General features: G+C 35.8%; 1 protein-coding gene across 1 annotated transcript; it reads right to left on the minus strand.

Moving 5' to 3' along the window:
* Positions 1 to 1,507: 1,507 nt before the first annotated feature.
* Positions 1,508 to 11,155, minus strand: sparc (secreted protein, acidic, cysteine-rich (osteonectin)). The gene is made up of 10 exons (XM_065266531.2): positions 11,018 to 11,155; positions 6,854 to 6,923; positions 6,647 to 6,673; positions 5,526 to 5,613; positions 5,012 to 5,133; positions 4,698 to 4,818; positions 3,820 to 3,953; positions 2,239 to 2,387; positions 1,984 to 2,132; positions 1,508 to 1,903 (listed from the first exon to the last, which is right to left on the minus strand). The coding sequence occupies exons 2-10, from the start codon at positions 6,908 to 6,910 to the stop codon at positions 1,875 to 1,877; spliced, it is 876 nt and encodes a 291-aa protein (XP_065122603.1). The 5' UTR covers positions 6,911 to 6,923; positions 11,018 to 11,155; the 3' UTR covers positions 1,508 to 1,874.
* Positions 11,156 to 21,384: the final 10,229 nt, after the last annotated feature.

The following is a 21,384-nucleotide window of genomic DNA, read 5'->3' on the forward strand; positions in this document are numbered from 1 at the left end:
AAGCAATGTGTTAAAATTAACACACCATGGATGTGTTAATTTTAACACATTGCTTTGTGTTAAACTATTTAACACATTATGTGTTGTTTTTAACACATTATGTGTTATTTCGTGCTGATTTAGAGTTCATATAAATAAAAGGGACAACACAAGATGTGTTAAAACAACACAAAGTGTGTTGTTCTAAAAATAACACAGAGATGTGTTAAATTAAGGACAACACACTAGGTGTGTTGTCCTTAACTAGACACAAGATGTGTTAATTTAACACATTCGTTTTAAGAGTGTATAAGCTCTGTATATTCCTCAGTTTTAATCATCACACTCATGGTGGTAATCATATTGCATGTGTATTTATACATTTGTTATCCATCCACTTTATAGATCTGTACCTCATTCTGTTTTACAGGGTTAAAGAGAGGGTTGGAAGAAGAGAGGAGTGTTTTTACTCCTCCCTCCCATTGCAGAAGGGGTTGGTCTGAACTCACTGTTCTGTCTGGAGCTCTGCCATTGTTCAGGGTTCCTGATGTGAGTGTCTGGCTGGAAGGGTGAGCCTGGAGACTGGGTAAATCCTGCTTTCTGTAGCTCTGCTTTCCCATGACTGTCTATCCTCACTTGAGACCATTGACGTATTTTCCCACTGCTTTGTGCATTACATGTAACCCACTTGAGTAACCTCTATTTTATAGCATGTGTTTTTATAGTTTTTGAGAATGATAAGTTATAAATTATTAAAAATAATGAGTCCATCACCTCCTGTTTTGAATAATCCCATATGTCAAGGATAGCAGTTAAAACAACTAGACACTTAAAATCATGCTATAGTTCTGAAACTAAGTTTCAAAACAATATTTAAATAGAAGTGTGTTTATTGTTTGAGGTTTTTCAACATTTATCTGTTCAGTGCAATTCATTAAACAGTTTCACTAACCATACAGCCTAGGTCCCAAAATATATTTTTATATTTAAAAGCAAGGAAATTATGTAAACATCCTCTCCACCCTTGGTAAATACTAACATATGTGTTTTAGATTTCTAGCCGCACTGTATACAGTACAGTGACCCTCTTGATGTCGCTGAACTTTATTTTACTTTAGCTGCGTTAAACATGGTAGCATTTGTGAGTAATGCAATTTGAAATCTGGGAAAAGGCAAATAAAAATGGAGAAATGCATGCAAAGATGGTTTTGGAAAATTCAGTAGCTTTTATTTTGTAAGAGTTGCATAGCGCCCACATTGTGGCAAATACTGCAAACGTATGTGAACATGTTAGTGGGAGGAAAAATCTCATCCTGCGAGATTACGTCCTCTTGAGGTTCAAATAATATTTTCTTGTTTTTCTCAAATCTTAAAACACTCAACATTTTACCCTGATCTCTGACAGGTACAATACGCAAATAAACACAACAACCTGTAGATATCCAGGGCTCCAATTGAAATCGTTTTTCAGATTGAAATCAAAACAATAACTCCACCACCAAAGAGTGAAACAAACAAAACTAAAAAGTTTATAAAGCAAGCAAAAGGAACATTTATTTGGAAACTTTATTTTTGTTTTTGTACATTTCCACCATCTGAACTCCAAACTTACATTAAATTCAAGCCCTGATTTTGAGTTTCAAAAAACAAAAAAAATATATCCGTCAACATACGTAGTTCATCATATATTTAATTCAGCCTTTCCGACATCTATTTGGCCAACTTCAGACTAAAAATGGGCAGTGTGATGAATTGTGCACTTTTTAAACATTATGAATGTTTAGTGGTATATGCAGGTTGTTAGAAATCGCGATTAGCACCGTTACTTTGATTTTAATTTAAAGGTTAGCACCTCATCCCAATAGTAACTAGGAAGTGTCAGTATTAGACATGCTTTAGATGACAAGGTCCTTGTCGATATCCTCTGAAATCAGAAAACAATCAGTGTTAGCAAATATAATAAATGATGCAAATTATATTATTAGCATTTATGAAGAAACTCACGCTCTTTAATTCCAAAGCAGTTGGCCCATTCCTCGAGAGCGATGTACTTGTCTTGGTCAGCATCGCACTGCTCAAAGAAGCTGGTGGTGCAGTGCTCCATTGGGATGAGAGGAGCACGCAGAGGGGCCAGTTCAGTGTGAGACAAGAACCTGGTAGAACACACAAAACACACAACCCGTATTTATAATGGGTAGACATGTCGCTAGAATGTCTCTTAAATAATAACTGATACATTTTAAAACTAGATAAACATACCCATCAGCGGGGTGCTGGTCAAGCTGGCCGAATTGCCAGTGAACTGGGAAGATGTACATGTTGTAGTTCTTCACAAAGTCCAGAGCCAAAAGATCCAGAGAGTGCTCACCAGCCTCCAGTCTCTTCTCATTCTCATAGATCTTCTTCACCTAGAAACAGACGGTTGCTGGTGAGATCTGGATTCTGCTAACTTTATTTTGATAGACCACCTTAGACATAACTGCACGTATCTAACATTTATACTAACATTATTCTATTTGCTTAAAATGTACTTTATTGTGATCATCCCTCAGCATATATTCTACTGACAATAGGTACAACTGAACTAAAAGTTTATTCACAGCGATGCCAAAGAAGAACCACTATTGGTTCCTAAAAGAACCATTTAGTCAAAGGTTCATACAATTTTATAATCTAAGATCCTTTTTAACCTGATATTTAAGATTCTTTACAGAACCATTTAGCAAAAAATTGTTATTTGATGGCATCGTGAGAAACCTTTACCCTAACCCAAAGTGTAACCCTATCCCATAAAAGTGTAACCCTAACCCATACACTAACCCACGGGTGTGGATTCCTGGTCCTGGAGGGCCACTGTCTTGCAAAGTTTAGCTTTAACCCTAATCAAACCCAATGGCATTCCCAAGTCATCCTGCAGCCTTTGATTAGATTTTTCAGGTGTCTAGGACCAGGAATGCGAACCCCTGCACTAACCCTACACAAAAAAATAGTGCTAAATAGCACTAAAAGCTCGTAATCATAGGGGAACAATTTTTAGTGCTATAAAGCACCTATAAAGCACCTATGAAGAACCATCCAGGGGTGATATAGCCCTAGATATGTATAATAAAGGCTAGATATCTCGCCCGCGCTGCTGGCCAATTGAGTGGAATGTTCGCATTTGGCGGCCATCTTACCACAGGGCGCTCGCTCACTCGTAGCATTGTGTTTTAATTGTGCATGTACTTTTAAATGACCGTAACTTGCATAATTTTCTATTGATTTTCAAATTATTTGGTTTGTTATAAACGTCAAAGATGTACCTATGACACTGCATACTTATACTAAAAAAAAATTCATGAAACATGTTGAATGCATCCAGAATTATAGCCACATTAATAACATTTGTAAGAAAACCATTTGAAAATTGGTAGAAAATTGAGCAAGTTATGGTCATTTAAAAGTACATGCACCATTAAAACACAATGCTATGAGTGAGCGAGCTTCCTGTGGTAAGATGGCCGCCATAGGTGCTATATGGCACTTAAAATGGTTTCCCTATGATTACGAGCAACTTTTAGTGCTATTTAGCACCGTTTGTTTTTAGACTGTATGCCTAACAGTCTACTAATAATACTCTAATAAGTGTAAGTTGGCATGAAATTGAAAAGTATACTGTCTGAAGTGGACTATCAAAATAAAGCGTAACCTAACTTTAATTCAGCTTAATGGTTACTAGGATTTTGTGATCAGTGCAAAAATTAATTTTCTTTAAAGGTGGTTGATATTTTACTTGTTTTATGCATACATTGTGTCATGTAAACAACAATGGAAAGTTTAGCAGATTAGTCTTGAACTGACTCTAAGTTTCTGCTTCTCTGTGAGGAGGTTGTTGTCCTCATCACGCTCGAACAGGGTCACCAGTACGTTCTTCAGCCAGTCCCTCATGCGCAGGGGAAACTCATTCAACTCGTTGTCCAAGCAGGGGGCAATGTCTGTGGCGAGATTCAACCATTAGAAACAACAGATAAAAAAATCAGCAAGCCAGGAAACCCCTTTGGCATATACTTTATTTTCAAGTCAACATTATAAAACTCAACAGCATACGATTTGGAGTTTAAAAATGGGCCCTTTGGCTAATATTAGTGCCATAGCTGTTATGGTCTTATTTGCTCATGCCAGAAACACATTTCTCTTAAGTTTATCCCTGACTGATGAGACACCCCGCCTAGCAATGAGACTATATGCCACAGCAGGAGCTCCATCTGAGCCCTTCAGTCCCGACTGATCTCATAAGGCATACATGTGGATGAGGAAAATCATTCTGCTTTGAGAAACAAGCCCAATCTTGCTCCGTGCGCTGCCTGTGCAAAGGGGCAACAGGGACGCCTTAAAGCTACAAGCTATCAATCAATCCAAAGCATTTAGCTCCGCTTTTTTAACCCCCAAGACGGGTCTGTGTTAGACATATTCTGTGGCATAAACCGTTTGTTATTATTTTTCATAGTTTTGACAATTTATCCTACCAAAATTATAGCTACTGTGTATCTATTGATCCATACTAGCACATTGAAAATCCTACGGTGTGTTTCTACTTGACTGCGTAAATGTAAATTCCTATTAAGCAGGATGATTTGACTATGCAAAATACCCTAGACTGTATGATATGAAAAAACAAAAAATACACAGTGGGACAAAAATGACAATATTGATATGACACCATCAGTTTGCAGACTTACATTTGCATGGTCCGATGTAGTCCATGTGCAGTTTGTGGCCCTTCTTGGTGCCCTCCAGGGCGCATTTGGTGGCAAAGAATTGGCAGGAGGACTCGTATGTCTTGTTGTCATTGCCACAAACCTAAATGCCACAAACATGAGCAGTTTTAAATGCCACGGCCGTCAACTTGACAAGCTCAGATTTGTACCCAAATCGCATGTTGTGTTTAAACTTTACTGGGTAGGTACAAAGAGTACTTCCAGGCATTGCTGTCACCGTGCATGTAAACACATGAAATAGATGTGAAATAAAGGAAATGAGCAATGAAACACACATGTTCAAACTCTCCCATTGGGGCGGGGCAGGTCAGAGGGTCCTGGCAGACACACATTGGCTCGTTGCTGTCATCGACCTCGCACACCTTGCCTTTCTTGCAGTGATGGTTTAGGCAGGGGTCTGTGAAGAAAAAAAATCTGTCAATTTTTCCATTTTTATTTCCTACATATTTTGCGGCATGCAAACACGTAATGTGGCTGAATGACTGGTAGTCCTGCATAACTATAGTCTGTCGGATCCCATAATTATAGCTGTCTGCTTTTGACTTATATGTAGTCTGTCATTACCCCTGGCTTTATGTGCATCTGTATAATCTATTCACATTATAACAACCTGAAAGGAAGGAAGACCGAATGATGCAAGCAGCAGATGCATCATCTCTTGGAAGAAATACATCTTTATTAATGTACAAAACTTTGCTGCATCAGACTGCAAATTGTTGGAGGTATGGAAGCTCAAACAATTTGATGAAAAAACGCCTCTGGTTATTTGGGAAATGTTATTTAACTCACTCTCAGCAATAACATCCTCCACAACTTCAATGGCCTCATCAAATTCTCCTGTCTCCACCTGGACTGGGTTGGCTCCCACTTCCAGCTCCTGAAAAATAAACAAACCAAAGCACTGTTGATATCGACTGCATAGCCAGTTTTCAAACACTGCTTTTTTAAAATAGATTGAGCTTCAAATGAACTAAATGTGTATGACCAAATAACTGGCCAGCCATGGTAGACTTTGCTTTTGTTTCCAATGCAGCTGGCATCTCTGCGCAATATGGGAAAGCATTGAATCATAAATGCTCCCGTTCAGATATATTTGTGCATTTCAATCTCCCATGGAGTTTAAACGGAAACTGAACATCTGTTCCCATTATGGGGGATAAGTTATCTATTTACGATTATAAAACTTTAGTTTGGATTACAAAAGCCTGGCTTCCATTATAGACAATGGTGAAAGGTATATTTGACTTCATACGGCACTGCGCAGACGTCGATGACATCAAAATACAGCGAGAGCGATTTGAAAGCATACAGAGCAGTCGGCTCTTGCGGTATTTTGATGTCATGCGCTTGTCGGTTCATGCGACACCTCATGACGTCGAACATATCTATTTGGTCTTGTCCTTCAACCAAACATACAACATACCATACGCCATATTTAAATAATGTGACTTTTACGCCTGTCTGGTGACCTGTAAATGTGAAAAAGTGTAACCATTGCAGGTTTGGACATATTTTCCTATTTCAAATAGCCTGTAAAAACATCTTACACGAGTGTAAAAACATTTTTGTGATATTTTTGTGAAATTGACTGCACTACTTCCTGAACTTCAGCCAGCTCCTTGTTTCCTGTCTGCCATTTTTGGACAAACCGATTAATCCAGGTGTGTCTGATTATTGTTATTGTGACTACTGAGGTCAGGCACACCTGAATTAATCGGTTTGTTTGTGACTACTGAGGTCAGGCACACCTGGATTAATCAGTTTGTCCAATAATGGCAGACAGGAAACAAGGAGCTGGCTGAAGTTCAGGAAGAAGTGCAGCTGGGCATAAAGCCTATTTGTGCAATTTTAAAGGGAATGTAAACGTGTCTAGAGACAGGGACACACATTACTTTTATAACACAACATACCTCTTCAACAGTTGGCTCCTCTTCAGTCTGCAAAATGACATAGAAATTAAATTCAACGAAGGTCTATTTATAACTCAAAATGAGTCATAATAAAATTAAAATGCTAATTCGTTCACATGCCAAGGTTGTACATTTATTTGCATATTTAATGAATATATTATTTAGTTTTAATTATAGAACGAGTTCATACACAAAAGATTGACTTACTGGAGCAGCCAGGGTCTTGCCAGCGAGGCAGATCAAGAAGAAGATCCAAACCCTCATCTTGAGTTTCAGCCTAAGAAAAACATAAAAACTCACATCATGAGTTACTGGAGCTTGAGCCATATGGACAACAAAGTCACACACATCAATCAGGCTTACATTCCCTTTTATACAAGTCCACCTATGGCTCGAGATCAATATGACACCAGTTCACCTCACACACTGAACCACACACATTCGCAGTCTTGTACCAGCTGCCGGTTTTGGGATCTGGCAAAGGCTGTGAGCATTATAACATCTCGCATCTGCCATCAGACCTGCTTTGTATGCTGTGTAGCGGATTACCAGCCAATAGAAGTCTGTGTCTCTCCAGACACAGAGGCTGATTGAGATAAGAGCTCTGCTTGTCTTTGTTCTGCTAGCTCAGATGCTTTCCTCCCTCTCAAACAGACCCTGGAAGAGGGACTGATGTGATATGTTCCCCTTAAAAAATACACTCGTGCTGTGGGGCGATAGGGGATGTTTTTCTCTCTGCCCTTACTCTGTGTGTGCCTGTTTGTATAGATGTATATGTTTTTATGGTGTACTTCAGACATCAAAGATCAAAGCTAGACACTATTGTTTGTTGTGTAAAAACACAGGCAGAGTGCTTTAGCTTCCTGTCATGTACATTTAAGGCAGCCAGCCTAATGATATATGATTTAAAAAAATTATCTTGCGTTAAGTACCGTTAAGACTTATTGTTATGATTATAAAAGAATATTTTAAAAAAATTGATAGTAAAAATATGTAGTTGAGGACTTGATGTGATAAAAAAATCAACCAAAGCTACCCATAATGATCATGTTTCAGCATGAGTGAATAAAGGGTGGGATTATCCGCGTCTTATCTGCACATTCATAATTTGTAAAGTTGTAAAATTCCAATGGGAATGAAGGGGGCTTCTTGAATCCACTGACATAACAATAAGTGGTGAAGAAACTACTGGAAATCTCTTTGGCTTGCAGCCCAAGTTTGAGGAATTCCTTGGAAAGAAATGCAGGAATAAGTTTGAGAAGTTTTGTGGTTTAATCTGGCGTTAAAACAGCATTTAGTTGGTTATTTTCTCCATTGTTAGATATCTTTTTATGCAGTTCCTGCGAATCACAAGTTTTCAGAATATAGTTACAAATGATATATTTTAGAGAATTAGGCATTGGGTCAAAAATGGACAAACCCAACCCATTGGGTTGTATTTTAACCTGGGATCTTTTTTAATCCAAAACCTAAAATGCTGGGTTGTTGTGGCCAAATATACACATTTAATAATTTAACCTATCGGCTGGGTTTTTCCCTTTTTTGATCCAACGTTGGGTTAAAAATCACCCAGCTTTTTTTGAGTATATTAAATCTGTTGACTATCATTATAGGACAGACTTTATGTGAATGCAATGAGCAACTCTTAATGTGCACATTTTGCATGATTTGTGTTCCTGCTGGAGGACCTGAAAACAGGACAGGGTGTCAACTCTTTAGTTTTAATTGGCAGAGGAAAATAAGTTGAATGCCACACTTCTCTAATAGACCTAGACGTGGAAAAATACACAATTTAAATGCTGACGTCTCAGAACGTGGCAGACAAAAATCCTCTTGCTTATCTGTCAATAAAAACAAACAATTTCACCGGGAAAATTGTATTTAAACAAGCTAATGCTTATAGCAATGTGAGTCATAGGATGAAGGAAATGACCTTATGTCCTCTTAAATATTTAATTTGGATGTACTTCTTTCTTGTTTTGGCATATTTGTGTATAAGTCACTTGTAGGGATGAGGTAAAATACATTACTGGTGGAGTCGCTTTAGAGCAAAACAACCTGTTTTATTTGGAAGGTCGCGATCAAAATCAAACATCTCGGGACTGAAGGAAAGTCAGCAGTATAAAGGATGCCTTTTTAACTTTGTATTTAATTTTGAGTTGGGCAAGCGGGGGTGTTAACTGTGAGGAAAACAGAAGCTCAGTGCCCTGTTTTTTCCAAAGGGTCTTGGGGCATGCTGGCGAAATTCTCACCCCTCTCCAGAGTGACAAAACAGGTGGTTTGATCCCAGGATAAACAACTGAGTTACTGCATCCAAATGAGTGATGCTATACTTTGTCTCGCTGCCAAAGTAACCTCTTAAAAACAAGCTCATAAAATACTAAACAACACAAGACTTGCATACTTTGCTATGTGAAACGCTTCTGTAATATCATCAAAATCTTTTTTTTAGCTTATTATTAAATACAAACATGTTATTATCATCAATGCCCAGTGCTGGGATACTGAATCTGGTATGGTAGGATATGCTTGATTTATAGAGCTAGAAACCACTTGGCACGAGAATTAAACTCTTACACAAACCACCTGTCCATTACGGCACAATTACTTCCCCGCATCTGTGCATGTTGAGCGCTAAGCAGAAAAACAGACCCCATCGTATTAAAAGCTCCACTGAAAGCTTTTCTGTAACAAACAGTGTATCTGACAGAAGTGCAGTCAGTCACGTGAAAAAAAAAAATGATTAAACTCCACTAAACAAATCACTATTGGCATGCAAAGGCTATGAGGTCGAAACATGCTGTAACGCAAAAATCATGTTTCGCGTGAAATTAAAACTCATCTCTCTGTAACATTATCTTTTTTTCAAGAAAGAGCCGATACAAAGCTAAACCCTGTGCAATTGAAATGGAGGGGGGCCACTGTGGGAAATTTCATCCTTTGTTGAAAAACGTGGATACGGATAAGGTTAACAGGTACAGGGACCTCCGAGGAGGACAAAAACAGTCAAACAAGAGTGACTGAGCAGAAAGATCTGTAACCTGAGTAAACAATCACCTCACCTTTTTAACTTACATCCCATCCCCCAAAGCTGTTTGTAAGTTAAACCTCTCTGAATAACTAACCGTCTGCTTTATCCAGTACAAAGGAAAAGTACAAATTCCATGGCAAAGGAATTAAAACCTATTAAAATGAATGCATACTTTAAAAGAAATCTATTATTTTGGGAATGCCAAGTCATGAAACACAGTTTTTAAGTGAGGATTAAATAAATCTAATCTGCATGCATACTTCAGTTGATTTGGTAACTTTTCAAGTTTAGAAATTAAATACTTTGTGGATTGATTTTTTACTTATCTGCATTGTAAACATGAGTCTAAAGCAGAATTGTAAATCACGGTTGGGTTTTTTCCTTTATTTTTTGCTCCACACAAAGGTCTCTGTTTCTGATGAGAAAAACAAATTGAACCTTTTCTGTTATACCCAAAGGCACATCAAACTTCTTGTTTCAATATTTTTTACAATCTCTTATGAAAATCTTTATAGTGCCCAGGAGGAAAAACACAAACTGGAAAATTGCATCCATGTCATACGACATTTCTCAATACATCTTAAATTAACCTTATACTTTTTGAATTAGGTGCCAAACATTTATCATTTGACTTTTTAATAAAAAATAAACTTTACACATTATATTTGTGGACAGCAAGTCTTGTTTGAGTAAAAAAGTGTTTTTTTAAAAGTAAATATTTTTTTAAACCTGTTTCTTTGTAATAACAGCAGCAGCAGCTGTGATGGTTAGTTTGTTCACACATCAGTCTTGTTTGTCCAAAGAGGCTACATCTGCCTTGTTTCGACATGGTCCCAAACAGCTGCTGAAAAATTGCCATGGAAACCTGCATTCCTTTGGATGGGAGTAATTAAAAGGGGAGGGGCCTCTCTCTCTCTCTCTTTTTCCCTGAGTCTATGACGCTCTCCCCTCCCCCTCCATCTCTGACTCCCGGTTCACCCCTCCTGCTGCTTATGTGGCACACAATATATCACTATTGTGCCTCTCTGTGCATTACAGTACAGTTTTTGTAATGTTGCAAACTTAGCAACCACGCACTGGTTTGCCCAGTGAATGGCAAATAATCTGTTCAAGTGTTTTTATGAAGATATATTTTGGTAACACACAAAGACTGCATGAACAATTGACACCTGCAAACATTCAGAGCTTTCTGTAAATCTGTGCACTTCTTAAGCTAAAGAAACAAACTTAAGCTAATGTTAGCGAATTTTTTTTTCCATAATTATTCAGGTATTGTAAAAAACAATTCAATATCAGTCGGCTATGTACAGAGAAGAAGCTACACAAATGAGTGCTCTTACCTTCTGTCCGTCTAACAGAGAAGCCAGAGAAGAAGTCAGCTGGTGATCAGGTCTGAAACTATCTAACAGCAACACAAGTCCACACAGAAGACATTTGCTGTGGGCAGGCCCGGTCAACCCCCTTCGCTCAGTTAGGGTGGGACGTCCCAGTTAACTCTGTGTATCCAACTCACATGAACTTTTATGTGGTATACTCTACACCCAGCTTTTCATTGTATGTTTGAACTTTGATTTATTGTTTATCTTTGATAAATTGTGCATTATATATATAAGAGTGCTTAATCAATTTATTGTCTCATGGTGTGTAAACCTTTTTTTTTTTTGTTATAATGCTTTTCAATAATGTTACTGTATTGTTTTTTCCAACATAACAAAAATATGAGTAGACAGTGAACTATATGCAAATGTGGATACAAACATAACAGGGCAATGCGTAATTGTGAACTCACAAAGACTTTCCCTTCCAGGTAAATATTATTGAATAAAACATGTCAGATCATGTAGGTCAGTTGTTTTGTGATATATCTGAATAACAATGACTTCTGATCTCACTCTATTAAAGGGATAGTTCACTTTAAAATGAAAATTCTGTCATCATTTACTTATCCTCATGTTGTTCTAAACCTGTATGAATTTTTTTTTCTGATGAACACAAAAGAAGATATTTTAAGAAATGATGGTAAACACACAACAGATAGTGACCATAGACTTCCATAGTAGGAATAAAAAGATATGATGGAATTTAATGGGCACTGCCAACTGTGTGCTTACCATCATTTATCAAAATATCTTCTTCATCATTTATCACAATACTTTCAAAATATATTTTTCCTACTATGCAAGTCAATGGACACTATCTGCTGTGTGTTTACCATCATTTCTCAAAATATCTTCTTTTGTGTTCATCACAAAATGAAGAAATTCATACAGGTTTAGAACAACATGAGGATGAGTAAATGATGACAGAATGTTCATTTTAAAGTGAACTATCCCTTTAAAGAAAAGGCTAAAACAAATAGTAGATTTCAATTATTTAATAATGTGTTTAGTTATTGTTATAAAAACAAATTTTTAAAGATTATTTTTGTTTTTGACACAGTGTTGGATCACATCATATATTATTGATCAATGCCTTTACACCAAACTTGAAAATTGAATTAATAAAATAAAAAGGACTGGTCTTTAGCATATCTATACACATAATATAAAAAATGATAATTTAACTTGATTAACTATTAAAAATTAATTCATGACCCATGATAGTGGTGCATTTAGCTGTGTTAAATATTAGTTTGCTCTAAAGGCAGCTCATATTTCAGATGTGCAGAACAGATTTTTGTAGACAGCGTGTCAAAAAGTGTTGATTCCTGTTAAAAAAGTCTTAAATTCCATGGGCTCTTCCCACTGTCTTTTAATTTTGTTCTCCTTACCACCAGACTAAACTAGTCACTCCTTTCTTTCCACACATGCATGAGACCGATTCCTCAAAATTCACGGTCAAAGAGGTATGCTCTGTTATAGATTGCTAATGTCTGTACTTTCTGAGTGTACAGACCAGTAAGGAGAGAAACATCTGGATGAGACAACGCTGGAAAAAAATAGCTTCTCTGCAACGTGGCATTTTCCATTCTGGCCTGTGCAGACACTGAAGTCGGGCCACAGAGGAGGTGTAATTATTCTATGCACTGCAGACGTGGCGATGTCTGTGGGAGCTAATAAGTTCTCAAAGGGTCACGGACTACCAGGAATTTGTTTCTGATATACAAATACTATATGAAATTAGGTTTTCTGCAAGACAATAATTAGTTTATGTGTAGATTTACATATTGTTAATATTGTATCTCCTTTAGAGTTTTTAACAATATCTTTAATTGTTTACAGATTTGCCAAAAAGATTTCCCTCAAGTATGTGTCTCATAAGTATTTTCCAAGATTAAATCAAAACGATAAAAAAATTAAAATTGTATATTTTTATACTTTTGTGTAGGCATATTTACAAATTTTTTTTTTTTAAATAAATGTTTCCTGTGATGTGATGGGGCAACACCTTACCAAATTAAATAATATTATTTGTTGTGTGTCAAAATATTGATTTGTTTTGAAAAAGCCTCTCTTTGGTTAGTTTACGGGAACTACCTCTCTAGGGACCAAACCCCAGACGGTGGGATTTTGACCTCCGTTTCCTCAAATAAAGTTACACGGGTTCTTCAAAGACTCACATCCCTCGAGAAACAAGTGCTCTTTTCATTTTATTTCCTGTTTAGTCTCTGTGTAAACTGTGGTCATGCAAGAATATCTACACTTGAACACATTAGTTTACAGTCAATATTCACAGTATGTTTCTGTTGTGTGCATTAACATAAAAGAATAAAGTGTCTTGGAAAGATTCACAGCCTAATAAACAGGTTTAGCGGGCATTGCAACCTGAAATATAATTTAAACTAAACAGTAATGTAACTGCATAAGTGGAGCAATGAGCTTTCATCTTCAAATGTTGTAATAGGAAATGCAATAGCAAAATTAAACCATTCAGTCTTTGTCATTGCGTCAGCTGAAGGGATCCCAGTCGTACAATGTGAATGTGTCTTTTCACAGTGAACCGTGTCATTGTCTAAAAGAGCTGGTCTGTAATTTGGAAATGTAAATTGTATTTAGAGGCTATGTGGAAACTATTTCCTTTTCCACAAAAATACACTATTTAACATGGTACAGGTAAACATTATTATATTAGTAACTGAGAGGAGATTAAGATCCATCTTAAATTAGTTTTAGTGTTGGCAGAGGATAAATAGTGATGAGCATACTGCTTACATTTGTGTGTTTTCAAACCTCCTAACCCAAACTATTAAACTTTGATGTGTTTTGCACCAGTTGCATGAAAAATATAATACCATAAAACATATAGGACTTGTTAACTACTTTAAAAAGTGTAGGGGTTTTCATTTAACCATGCTTTGTTGTTTAAACACAAAATGCTACATTGTTTTAATCCATTATTGAGTCAAATGTTTCACACTTTCTGGGTTAATTTAACCCAATGGCTGGGTTTGTCCCTTTTTGACCCATAACTTTGTTGAAAATAAAAGTGTATATGGCTGAATAAATAAGCTTAATGCTTAAATTATTCAAAATCCACTTTTACAAGGTGTTTGGCCATAAATGTGTGTTGGCAGTGTGTGGACACAACAACAATACATTGGATAAAATCCACCCACTCCTCCTTTTTAATCCCTATTAAAACAAAGCAGTCTCATTAGACTGATTCTCTTGGTAATGTGACATCACACAAACAAAGCCCCGCCCATGACCACTGACTGACTGTAATTTTACCCAAAAGCTTTTCTAAACATTTTGGGTGTTAATGCGACTTAATATACTGTCTCAGACTGTTTTAACAGGAATCAGATTTATTTTAACCGAAAACTCTCACTGTCTGTTGGTAAGGGAGTGAGGAGCTGTGGCTTATTTGCATTTAAAGGAACACAGATGAAAACAGCACTTTTGCTCCCACCCAGATAGGGTCATTTTGGACATGCTATAATAATCTGTGGGGTACTTTGAGCTGAAACTTCACAGACATGTTATTATTACATAATATGTGCCCATTAAAATGTTTTTAGCCACTAAAATAGTCTGTGACTTTACCTATAATAAAGTGTTTGCTGCAGTCTTTCTTTATCCAGGATTAGATGTAATCTGTGGCTGTAAAGTGGCATTTTCTAAAAGCAACAATTTTTTATTTTAAAGCTATATATTTAACGTATTATAAAATACCGTTGGAGTTTTGAATGAAAAGCAGATGGGTGTGTAACCTGCTGTTGTCTTCTAAAGAAAAACAATAGTTCTTCCTCTCTATCCCCAATTTCCTTTACTCCACAGATGATTTGGACAGATATGAGTGCAGAGAAAACATCTGGGCATCGATCCAGGAAGACAATGATAAACTAACAGATGGAGCAAATGGACAGAATAGTGAGCACGTCATGATTTTTGCTGTTCTTGTTGCTAAGTGGATTCAAATGTGGTGGATCAGTGCGGACACGTGATAATGGAGTGGACTGCTTCCAGTGGGATGGATTATAAGTGTGTTGGGTTACATGGTGACGTATACATCAAAGATGTTTCTGGTAATACTAAACTGATCTAGCTAAATACGCAAATAAATCTTTGAATAGCATTTCTACTTTAAATGTAATAAGACTGATAACTACATTTTCAGCATTTTTACAAAGTGTTTTTTTTTTTTTTAAATGAAGGTGTCCATGAGTGTATTAAACATAATGTAGATTTCTCTGCATCCTTTACATTAAATCTCATTGAATTGTAGACCCTTAAATCATTTCCACCTTTCCCCCCTATAGATTTATCTCTGGTTAACTATATTTTAGTTATACTTCAGTTTAGTTTAACTTTACAAGCCTAACCAAGGACAGGGGTTGCAAATTAGTCATGGCTATAAACCTGTATGCATGGCATCTACTTTGTATTTTTTATAAAGCAATGTTTTATGCATTTGTCCCTGTCAAATAAACATTAAATAAATAAATAAATAAATTCAAAGAGACATTTTGAGGCAAGTTGCTACTTAAATATCTTATTGTTAATCTTACTGTAATATCTATCTCATTCTCTCTTCCTGAATGTTTGCTTTTAATGTAAATGCAACTGATTCTTTTAATCAATACACTTTTTAATCACAAAACTCCTGATGGGCAATTATTCCTGAATAATTCCCACAGTGAGGATTTGATACAGATGACATTTAAAACCAATGCTGATGACAAGAATATTAAGAATAGAATTATGGTCTCATAAAAATGTCCTTGTGTTGCCACATCAGCAGCTTTCTCATGAAATCTAAAGTAAATGAATAATCCATAGAGTCTTTTCCATAAATGACATTTAGAGATACAAATTAAAGCAGCATTTAATCAACCCCCATAGTCTTTATAATTAGCTTCAGTTTTGGCCCCATCTGTTAAGATTTTTCAACAGCTAATTTAGCACATAAGCAATGACTGCAAACCTATTCGAATTTACTAATGGATTGTATGAAAGCAATCGTTTCATTCTTTTCCATCTTTATTACAATGTGCGCACTGCAGAAATCTTTTTTCTTGATTCATTGTCTTCTTTCACAGTAAAATTAGCGAAACATCACTAAAACAAGGCAAAGTCAGAAGTAACATTTCCATTCTTCACCACGACCTCAGAGAATGTATATCTTATTATATTATCTTATTAAAACATTTTCGTCTCTTGCCAAAAAACACAAAAAATCTATATCTTACATCATATATTTTTATTTCACACTGCTCCCATATGCGTTTCGGTAGCTTAGTTGGTACAATTAGGAACATGATGGGAACAATACTAAGGTTTGAGTCTCACATAAAATAGAAAAAACTAAATAGTTTAAACAGGGAAACATGTTTGCTTTAAAGGGCACATATTATGCCCATTTTTACAATATGTAATATAAGTCTCAGGTGTGTCTAGATTGTGAAGTTTTAGCTCAAAAATACACCAAAGATAATTTATTATAGCATGTCCAAAATGCCCCTGTTTGTAGAAGCAAAAAAGCACTTTTTCATGTGTGTACCTTTAAATGCAAATGAGCTACAACTTCTTACTCCCTTACCAACAGATAGTGAGCACATTCAGTTAAGAAAGATTTGAGAGATCCTGTGAGAGTCTGAGACAGTCTGACAGTCTACAATGTGATAACAAACACACAAAAAACAGTCAGTCAGTGGCCGTGGGCGGGGCTTTTGTTTGTGTGATGTCACATTAACAAAAGAATAAAACAGCATGTCTAATTAGACCGCTTTAATGGGGTGTTTTTTTAATTGTACGGTTGTCTGCCAACACACATTTATGTCCCAACCTTGTAAAATTCCATATTATGTGGCCTTTTTAAAGTCAAACTGCATGAAAATGTTTTGCTATTGTTAAAAAGTATATGGGTGGTTAAGATTTTAGTTAATTAAATGTATATGCAATTCCATGCCTGACCACTGACCCTAACCCTAACCCTTACCATTAAAAAATACAAACCATTAGTTTTAACCATACTTATATCTCAGATCGAGACTTTTGTTGGTGTTTTAAATACCAATGCGAGGTCTCTTAAGTTTATCAAGGAATATTTAATTTTTCCATAGGTAAGCACAGCTTGTCAAACTGAAAAATCTCACATCCATAATGTTTCTTCTTTCTCATGCATGTGTTTTATCACATCCATGTTCACTCTAAAAAATAATTGCCACTATTTAATTTAATGCATTGATGCAAGTTAAAATTTTTAAATAATTGATTTATTGAAAGATTTAAAGTTGCAAACATTTTTTATTGAGTTGTCCAGACATGATAATGTTAATCAAGTTAATAACAAATTATCTGTGTTAGTTTGTTTAAAACATTATTTAAGTTGTAATAACTCAATGCATTTAGCTTGATAACTTTGGGTTCCCAGCATGCTTGCATGGGACTTGATAGTGAGAGTAAATGTAGAAATATAGTGTTATTTTATGCATTTCTAATCAAGAAGAAAACATAAGAAGACTTTTAATGATTATTGTTCTGTACTTTTGGTATTTAAAAGACTTTCTGTTACGTTGTTGATTTTTAAGAGGTTACTATTGTGCTGAAGACTAGAGCATTTGCTCAAGTTGAGAACAGACTCACCGTGCATTACGTTTTTAATCAGATGGCATTTTGATAAAAAGGCTAAAACTGGTTGTCTTCTGCAACCTGACAAGTGTTGTTAAATAAAAGAGTCTGAATCATTTTAGTAGTTTTGTGTAAATCAGTGTCCATGATTGAATCAAATTTAAAATTCAAAAAAACACAAGTATGAGTATTTTATGAGTAATGCAATTTTTTAAGTACATCCAACTTATTATAGTTTGTTGGCCGGAATTAATTTCAGAAGTAGTTGTCTTAACTCAAAATGATTGATGCTAACTGCTGCGTAAATTTTTTTTGTTGAGTCCAAGCAATATTTTACTGTAGTCTAGATTTCCCTTTATCTAAAATAGAAACACAAGTATGATGTTTTTCTTATGTCTGGACTTAAATATATTGGTAATAAATGCAACAAATGTTTTGACTGAAAAGTCACATTCATAATGCTCATGTATCCTGAAACTGACCACTATATTTATTTAAGTAAGATTTTCCATTTTTAGTCAGTTTTTTTACATGTACAATTCCTTTTTAAAGTTTACAAATAAACCATTTTTATTGGTTTTACCCTGAAAATATGATAACTGCATACGTGATATTATCCTGTGAATTTGATGATACAGTAAACCAGCGGTGAGTATCATGAGATGTGGAAGTCTGCTCACTATCAGATACAGACTGTACTGTGCTTGGGTTATAGTGAATGTTTTATCCCTTGATCAGCATGACGTAAATGCACTTGTCTCTACCCGTATATACCCGTCTACAGTCACGTTCCACAGATTTAATATTTTAAAGAATTTCAGCATCTTTGTGTGACATTTATCAGTAGATTTTATCCTCTGCAAATACTGTACTTTCTTTCAAAAGTACAAAAAATGAATATCTCGTCATCGTTCACAGTATGCTCTTTTCTTTAAGACATGTCTGGTCCAGAAGCACATGAGCCAAAGCTGTAGTTACTTGCATGGGCTTGGATTTTGCTAGGATTCTTAGTTAAGGAGATGCATGTGATCCTGTGATAGCAGTTAATTTGCGAAGGGGTTGGTGTTAACAGGGTATATGCCGTATAGCTGTTTCAGCCTGTCACCCAGCGACTCTGTCTGAACATGATACCATTGATTCATGGGCTACATAGAGTTAAGCATCTTTTATCATTTATCTCTTTGGCACTAATTAGCAGTGTGTCCCTTTAATACTGCTGCTTTTACTACTTAGATGTTGAGTAAACAAAATCACAAACAAAATCTCATTAATCATGAAAGGACAGAAACAACATCACACAATTTATTTTTAAAACGCATCTGTATTTAGAAATGTCAATTAAGGCTGGATATATTTTGTACATCCACAGTAGTTAAAGGTGGGGTGCATGATTTTTGAAAAACACTTTGGAAAAGGGAGTCGGGCTGATTACCAAAACACACTTGTAAGTTGTACCCAAGCAGCAGTAAGGGCCGTGTCTACTAACCAATATCGTTGCCTGGGTTTTTTACGTGTGGGGCATGTCTATCAAAAAAGGTCCAGATTCTATTGGGGTAGGGGCGTGTTTGTTTATATGATTTCAGGTGTCAACATTGGCTTCCAGACATCATACACCCTGCCTTTAACTTTCTGATACAGTAAGGTTTGGTATTAAAAAATGTTAATATTTTATAGTGAGCCGTTGTGTAAGATTGACCAAGGAGGTATGAGATATGAAGTCCAACTGAATCTCATATGGACAGCCTGTGGCAAACTGTAAATAATTTATACTGTGATAATATTGTACATTATATTGTGGCAATAACCATCCTTTAGCTTTTAAATATTCACAAAGAAACCTGTTTACAGTAAAGCCAAGGAATGGTTATCATTTTTACAGTGCTGTTGCATTTTTATTATATGAGCAATTCCACCATTATGGATGTAACATTTACAGCCAAAACTTGAAATGTAAATTGCAGAGAATGCATTTATTAACAATATATTAAACCATATGTTTATATTTTCTTAAAGCCCTGATGATAGAGTCATGACATCAAAAACTATACTCATTTTTTCTAGTTTAAAAGAGAGAAACATGCATGCGTTATGAATGCGTCAAAGGTAAGTTTTTGGGAGACCATATCATTTGTAGGAATTATTTGAATTGAAAGGCACAAACCAAAAGCAATAATACACAACAAACGGAGAATGAATGGGTTATCAAAGAACATAGTGTGTGTATATGCACTATATATATTTTATCTGAGATATTAAGCTTTGGGTAAAAACTTTACTATTCATGATAAGGTTAATTTTGCATGCATAGCCCATTTATAATAATAATTTAAAAAAATCTAAGTAATTTAACTTTGTTATTGACCTGTACTCATAAATGTCTGCAGTATCTGAAAAAGACACTCTTTTCAAGAGACTCATTTATTTTAGGAAATTAATGGGCTAGAGCAGGGGTGAGGAGGTCCTCGAGGGCCACTGTTTTTCAGAGTTTAGTCCCGACTCTAATCAAATACTCTTGCATTTCATTTCCAAGTAATCCTGAAGATTTGATCAGGCGTGTTTAATTAGGGTTGGACCTAACTCTGCAGGACAGTGGCCCTCCAGGACCAGGCTTGCCCACCCCTGGGCTAGAGACAAGATATTAATCAAGGATCTCTATAAAACAGATTGAAGTTGGGATAGATCATTTGTCAAGTGAAGAAAAAACTAAATCTTGGCTCTCCTTTAAAGAATTCAGTCACTGATGCAAGTGTCAATAGAGTTCTTGTATCCAATGGGTTTTATATACCATCACCTGCTTATTCACTAAAAGTCTCTTTTCATTTGTTGAGTGCATCTTCAGCCACTGTACATGGCCTGAATGGCAGAGCATTCCTTACATGTTCTCCTTTCAAATCATTCCAGACAACAAAGACGCAATTGTGTTGCTAGCACAGAAGTATGACAAGTTTCTGTATGCTTTATTAATCAACACAGGCTTTGAAAGGAACCCCAAGACTTAAACTTTTGACTTACAAAAGTGAAAGTTGGATCTACTTAAATTAATGTGTTTGGTAACACTTAAAAAAATTCTTAAACTGATAAAACTATTTTTAGATGTTACCAATTGGAGCAATTATTTAAGTTAATAAAGATGATGAGTTGCCCTTAACTTCAAAACTCTTTGTGCCAGTTAAAAAAATCACTGCAATCTATCAAGAATGTAATGTATTCCTTTAGGACATTCCCTTAGACCAGCCTAAACAATACACAATACGTCACTAATGCATTTAACAGCAGGTTCTTTTCAATGACGAACCTGTTGTACATGTAGAAATTCCTACACTGAGGTTTTAGTGGATCTGTATTCAGCAAACTATAATAAAACCACAATTCAAAGGTGTGAGCCATGCATCTATTGGAATGGGAGATGAGGTTTGCACAGCGATTTGTATTATAATGAAACTTTGTCCCCTGAGCTGCTCCATATATTACACTGTGAAATTCAGAGCTAGGCAGCAACCTGATGATTCTGCTCTGCAGTTGCTGAATGCAGAACAGGTTATATTGTGCTTCCTGTCATTGCTTTGTGTTTGAAGTCAAATAAAATTGATTTACCCCAATACATAAACATAAGATTTTAGGATTTTGAAAATATAAAACAAAGAAATGTTATAAAGCAAGTCATATAACCTAAAAAAAAAAAGATTCTGCACTTT

The sequence above is a fragment of the Paramisgurnus dabryanus genome, chromosome 16 (assembly GCF_030506205.2).
Source record: "Paramisgurnus dabryanus chromosome 16, PD_genome_1.1, whole genome shotgun sequence".
Taxonomy (NCBI): Eukaryota; Metazoa; Chordata; class Actinopteri; order Cypriniformes; family Cobitidae; genus Paramisgurnus; species Paramisgurnus dabryanus.

Excerpts from the sequence above, each read along its gene's own strand:
- sparc (XM_065266531.2), bottom strand. The coding sequence starts at position 6,910 with ATGAGGGTTTGGATCTTCTTCTTGATCTGCCTCGCTGGCAAGACCCTG. Across the intron at positions 4,819-5,011 it reads CAATGGGAGAGTTTGAACAT|GTTTGTGGCAATGACAACAA; the intron begins GTGTGTTTCATT and ends TGTGGCATTTAG. Across the intron at positions 2,388-3,819 it reads CAGAGAAGCAGAAACTTAGA|GTGAAGAAGATCTATGAGAA; the intron begins GTCAGTTCAAGA and ends GTCTGTTTCTAG.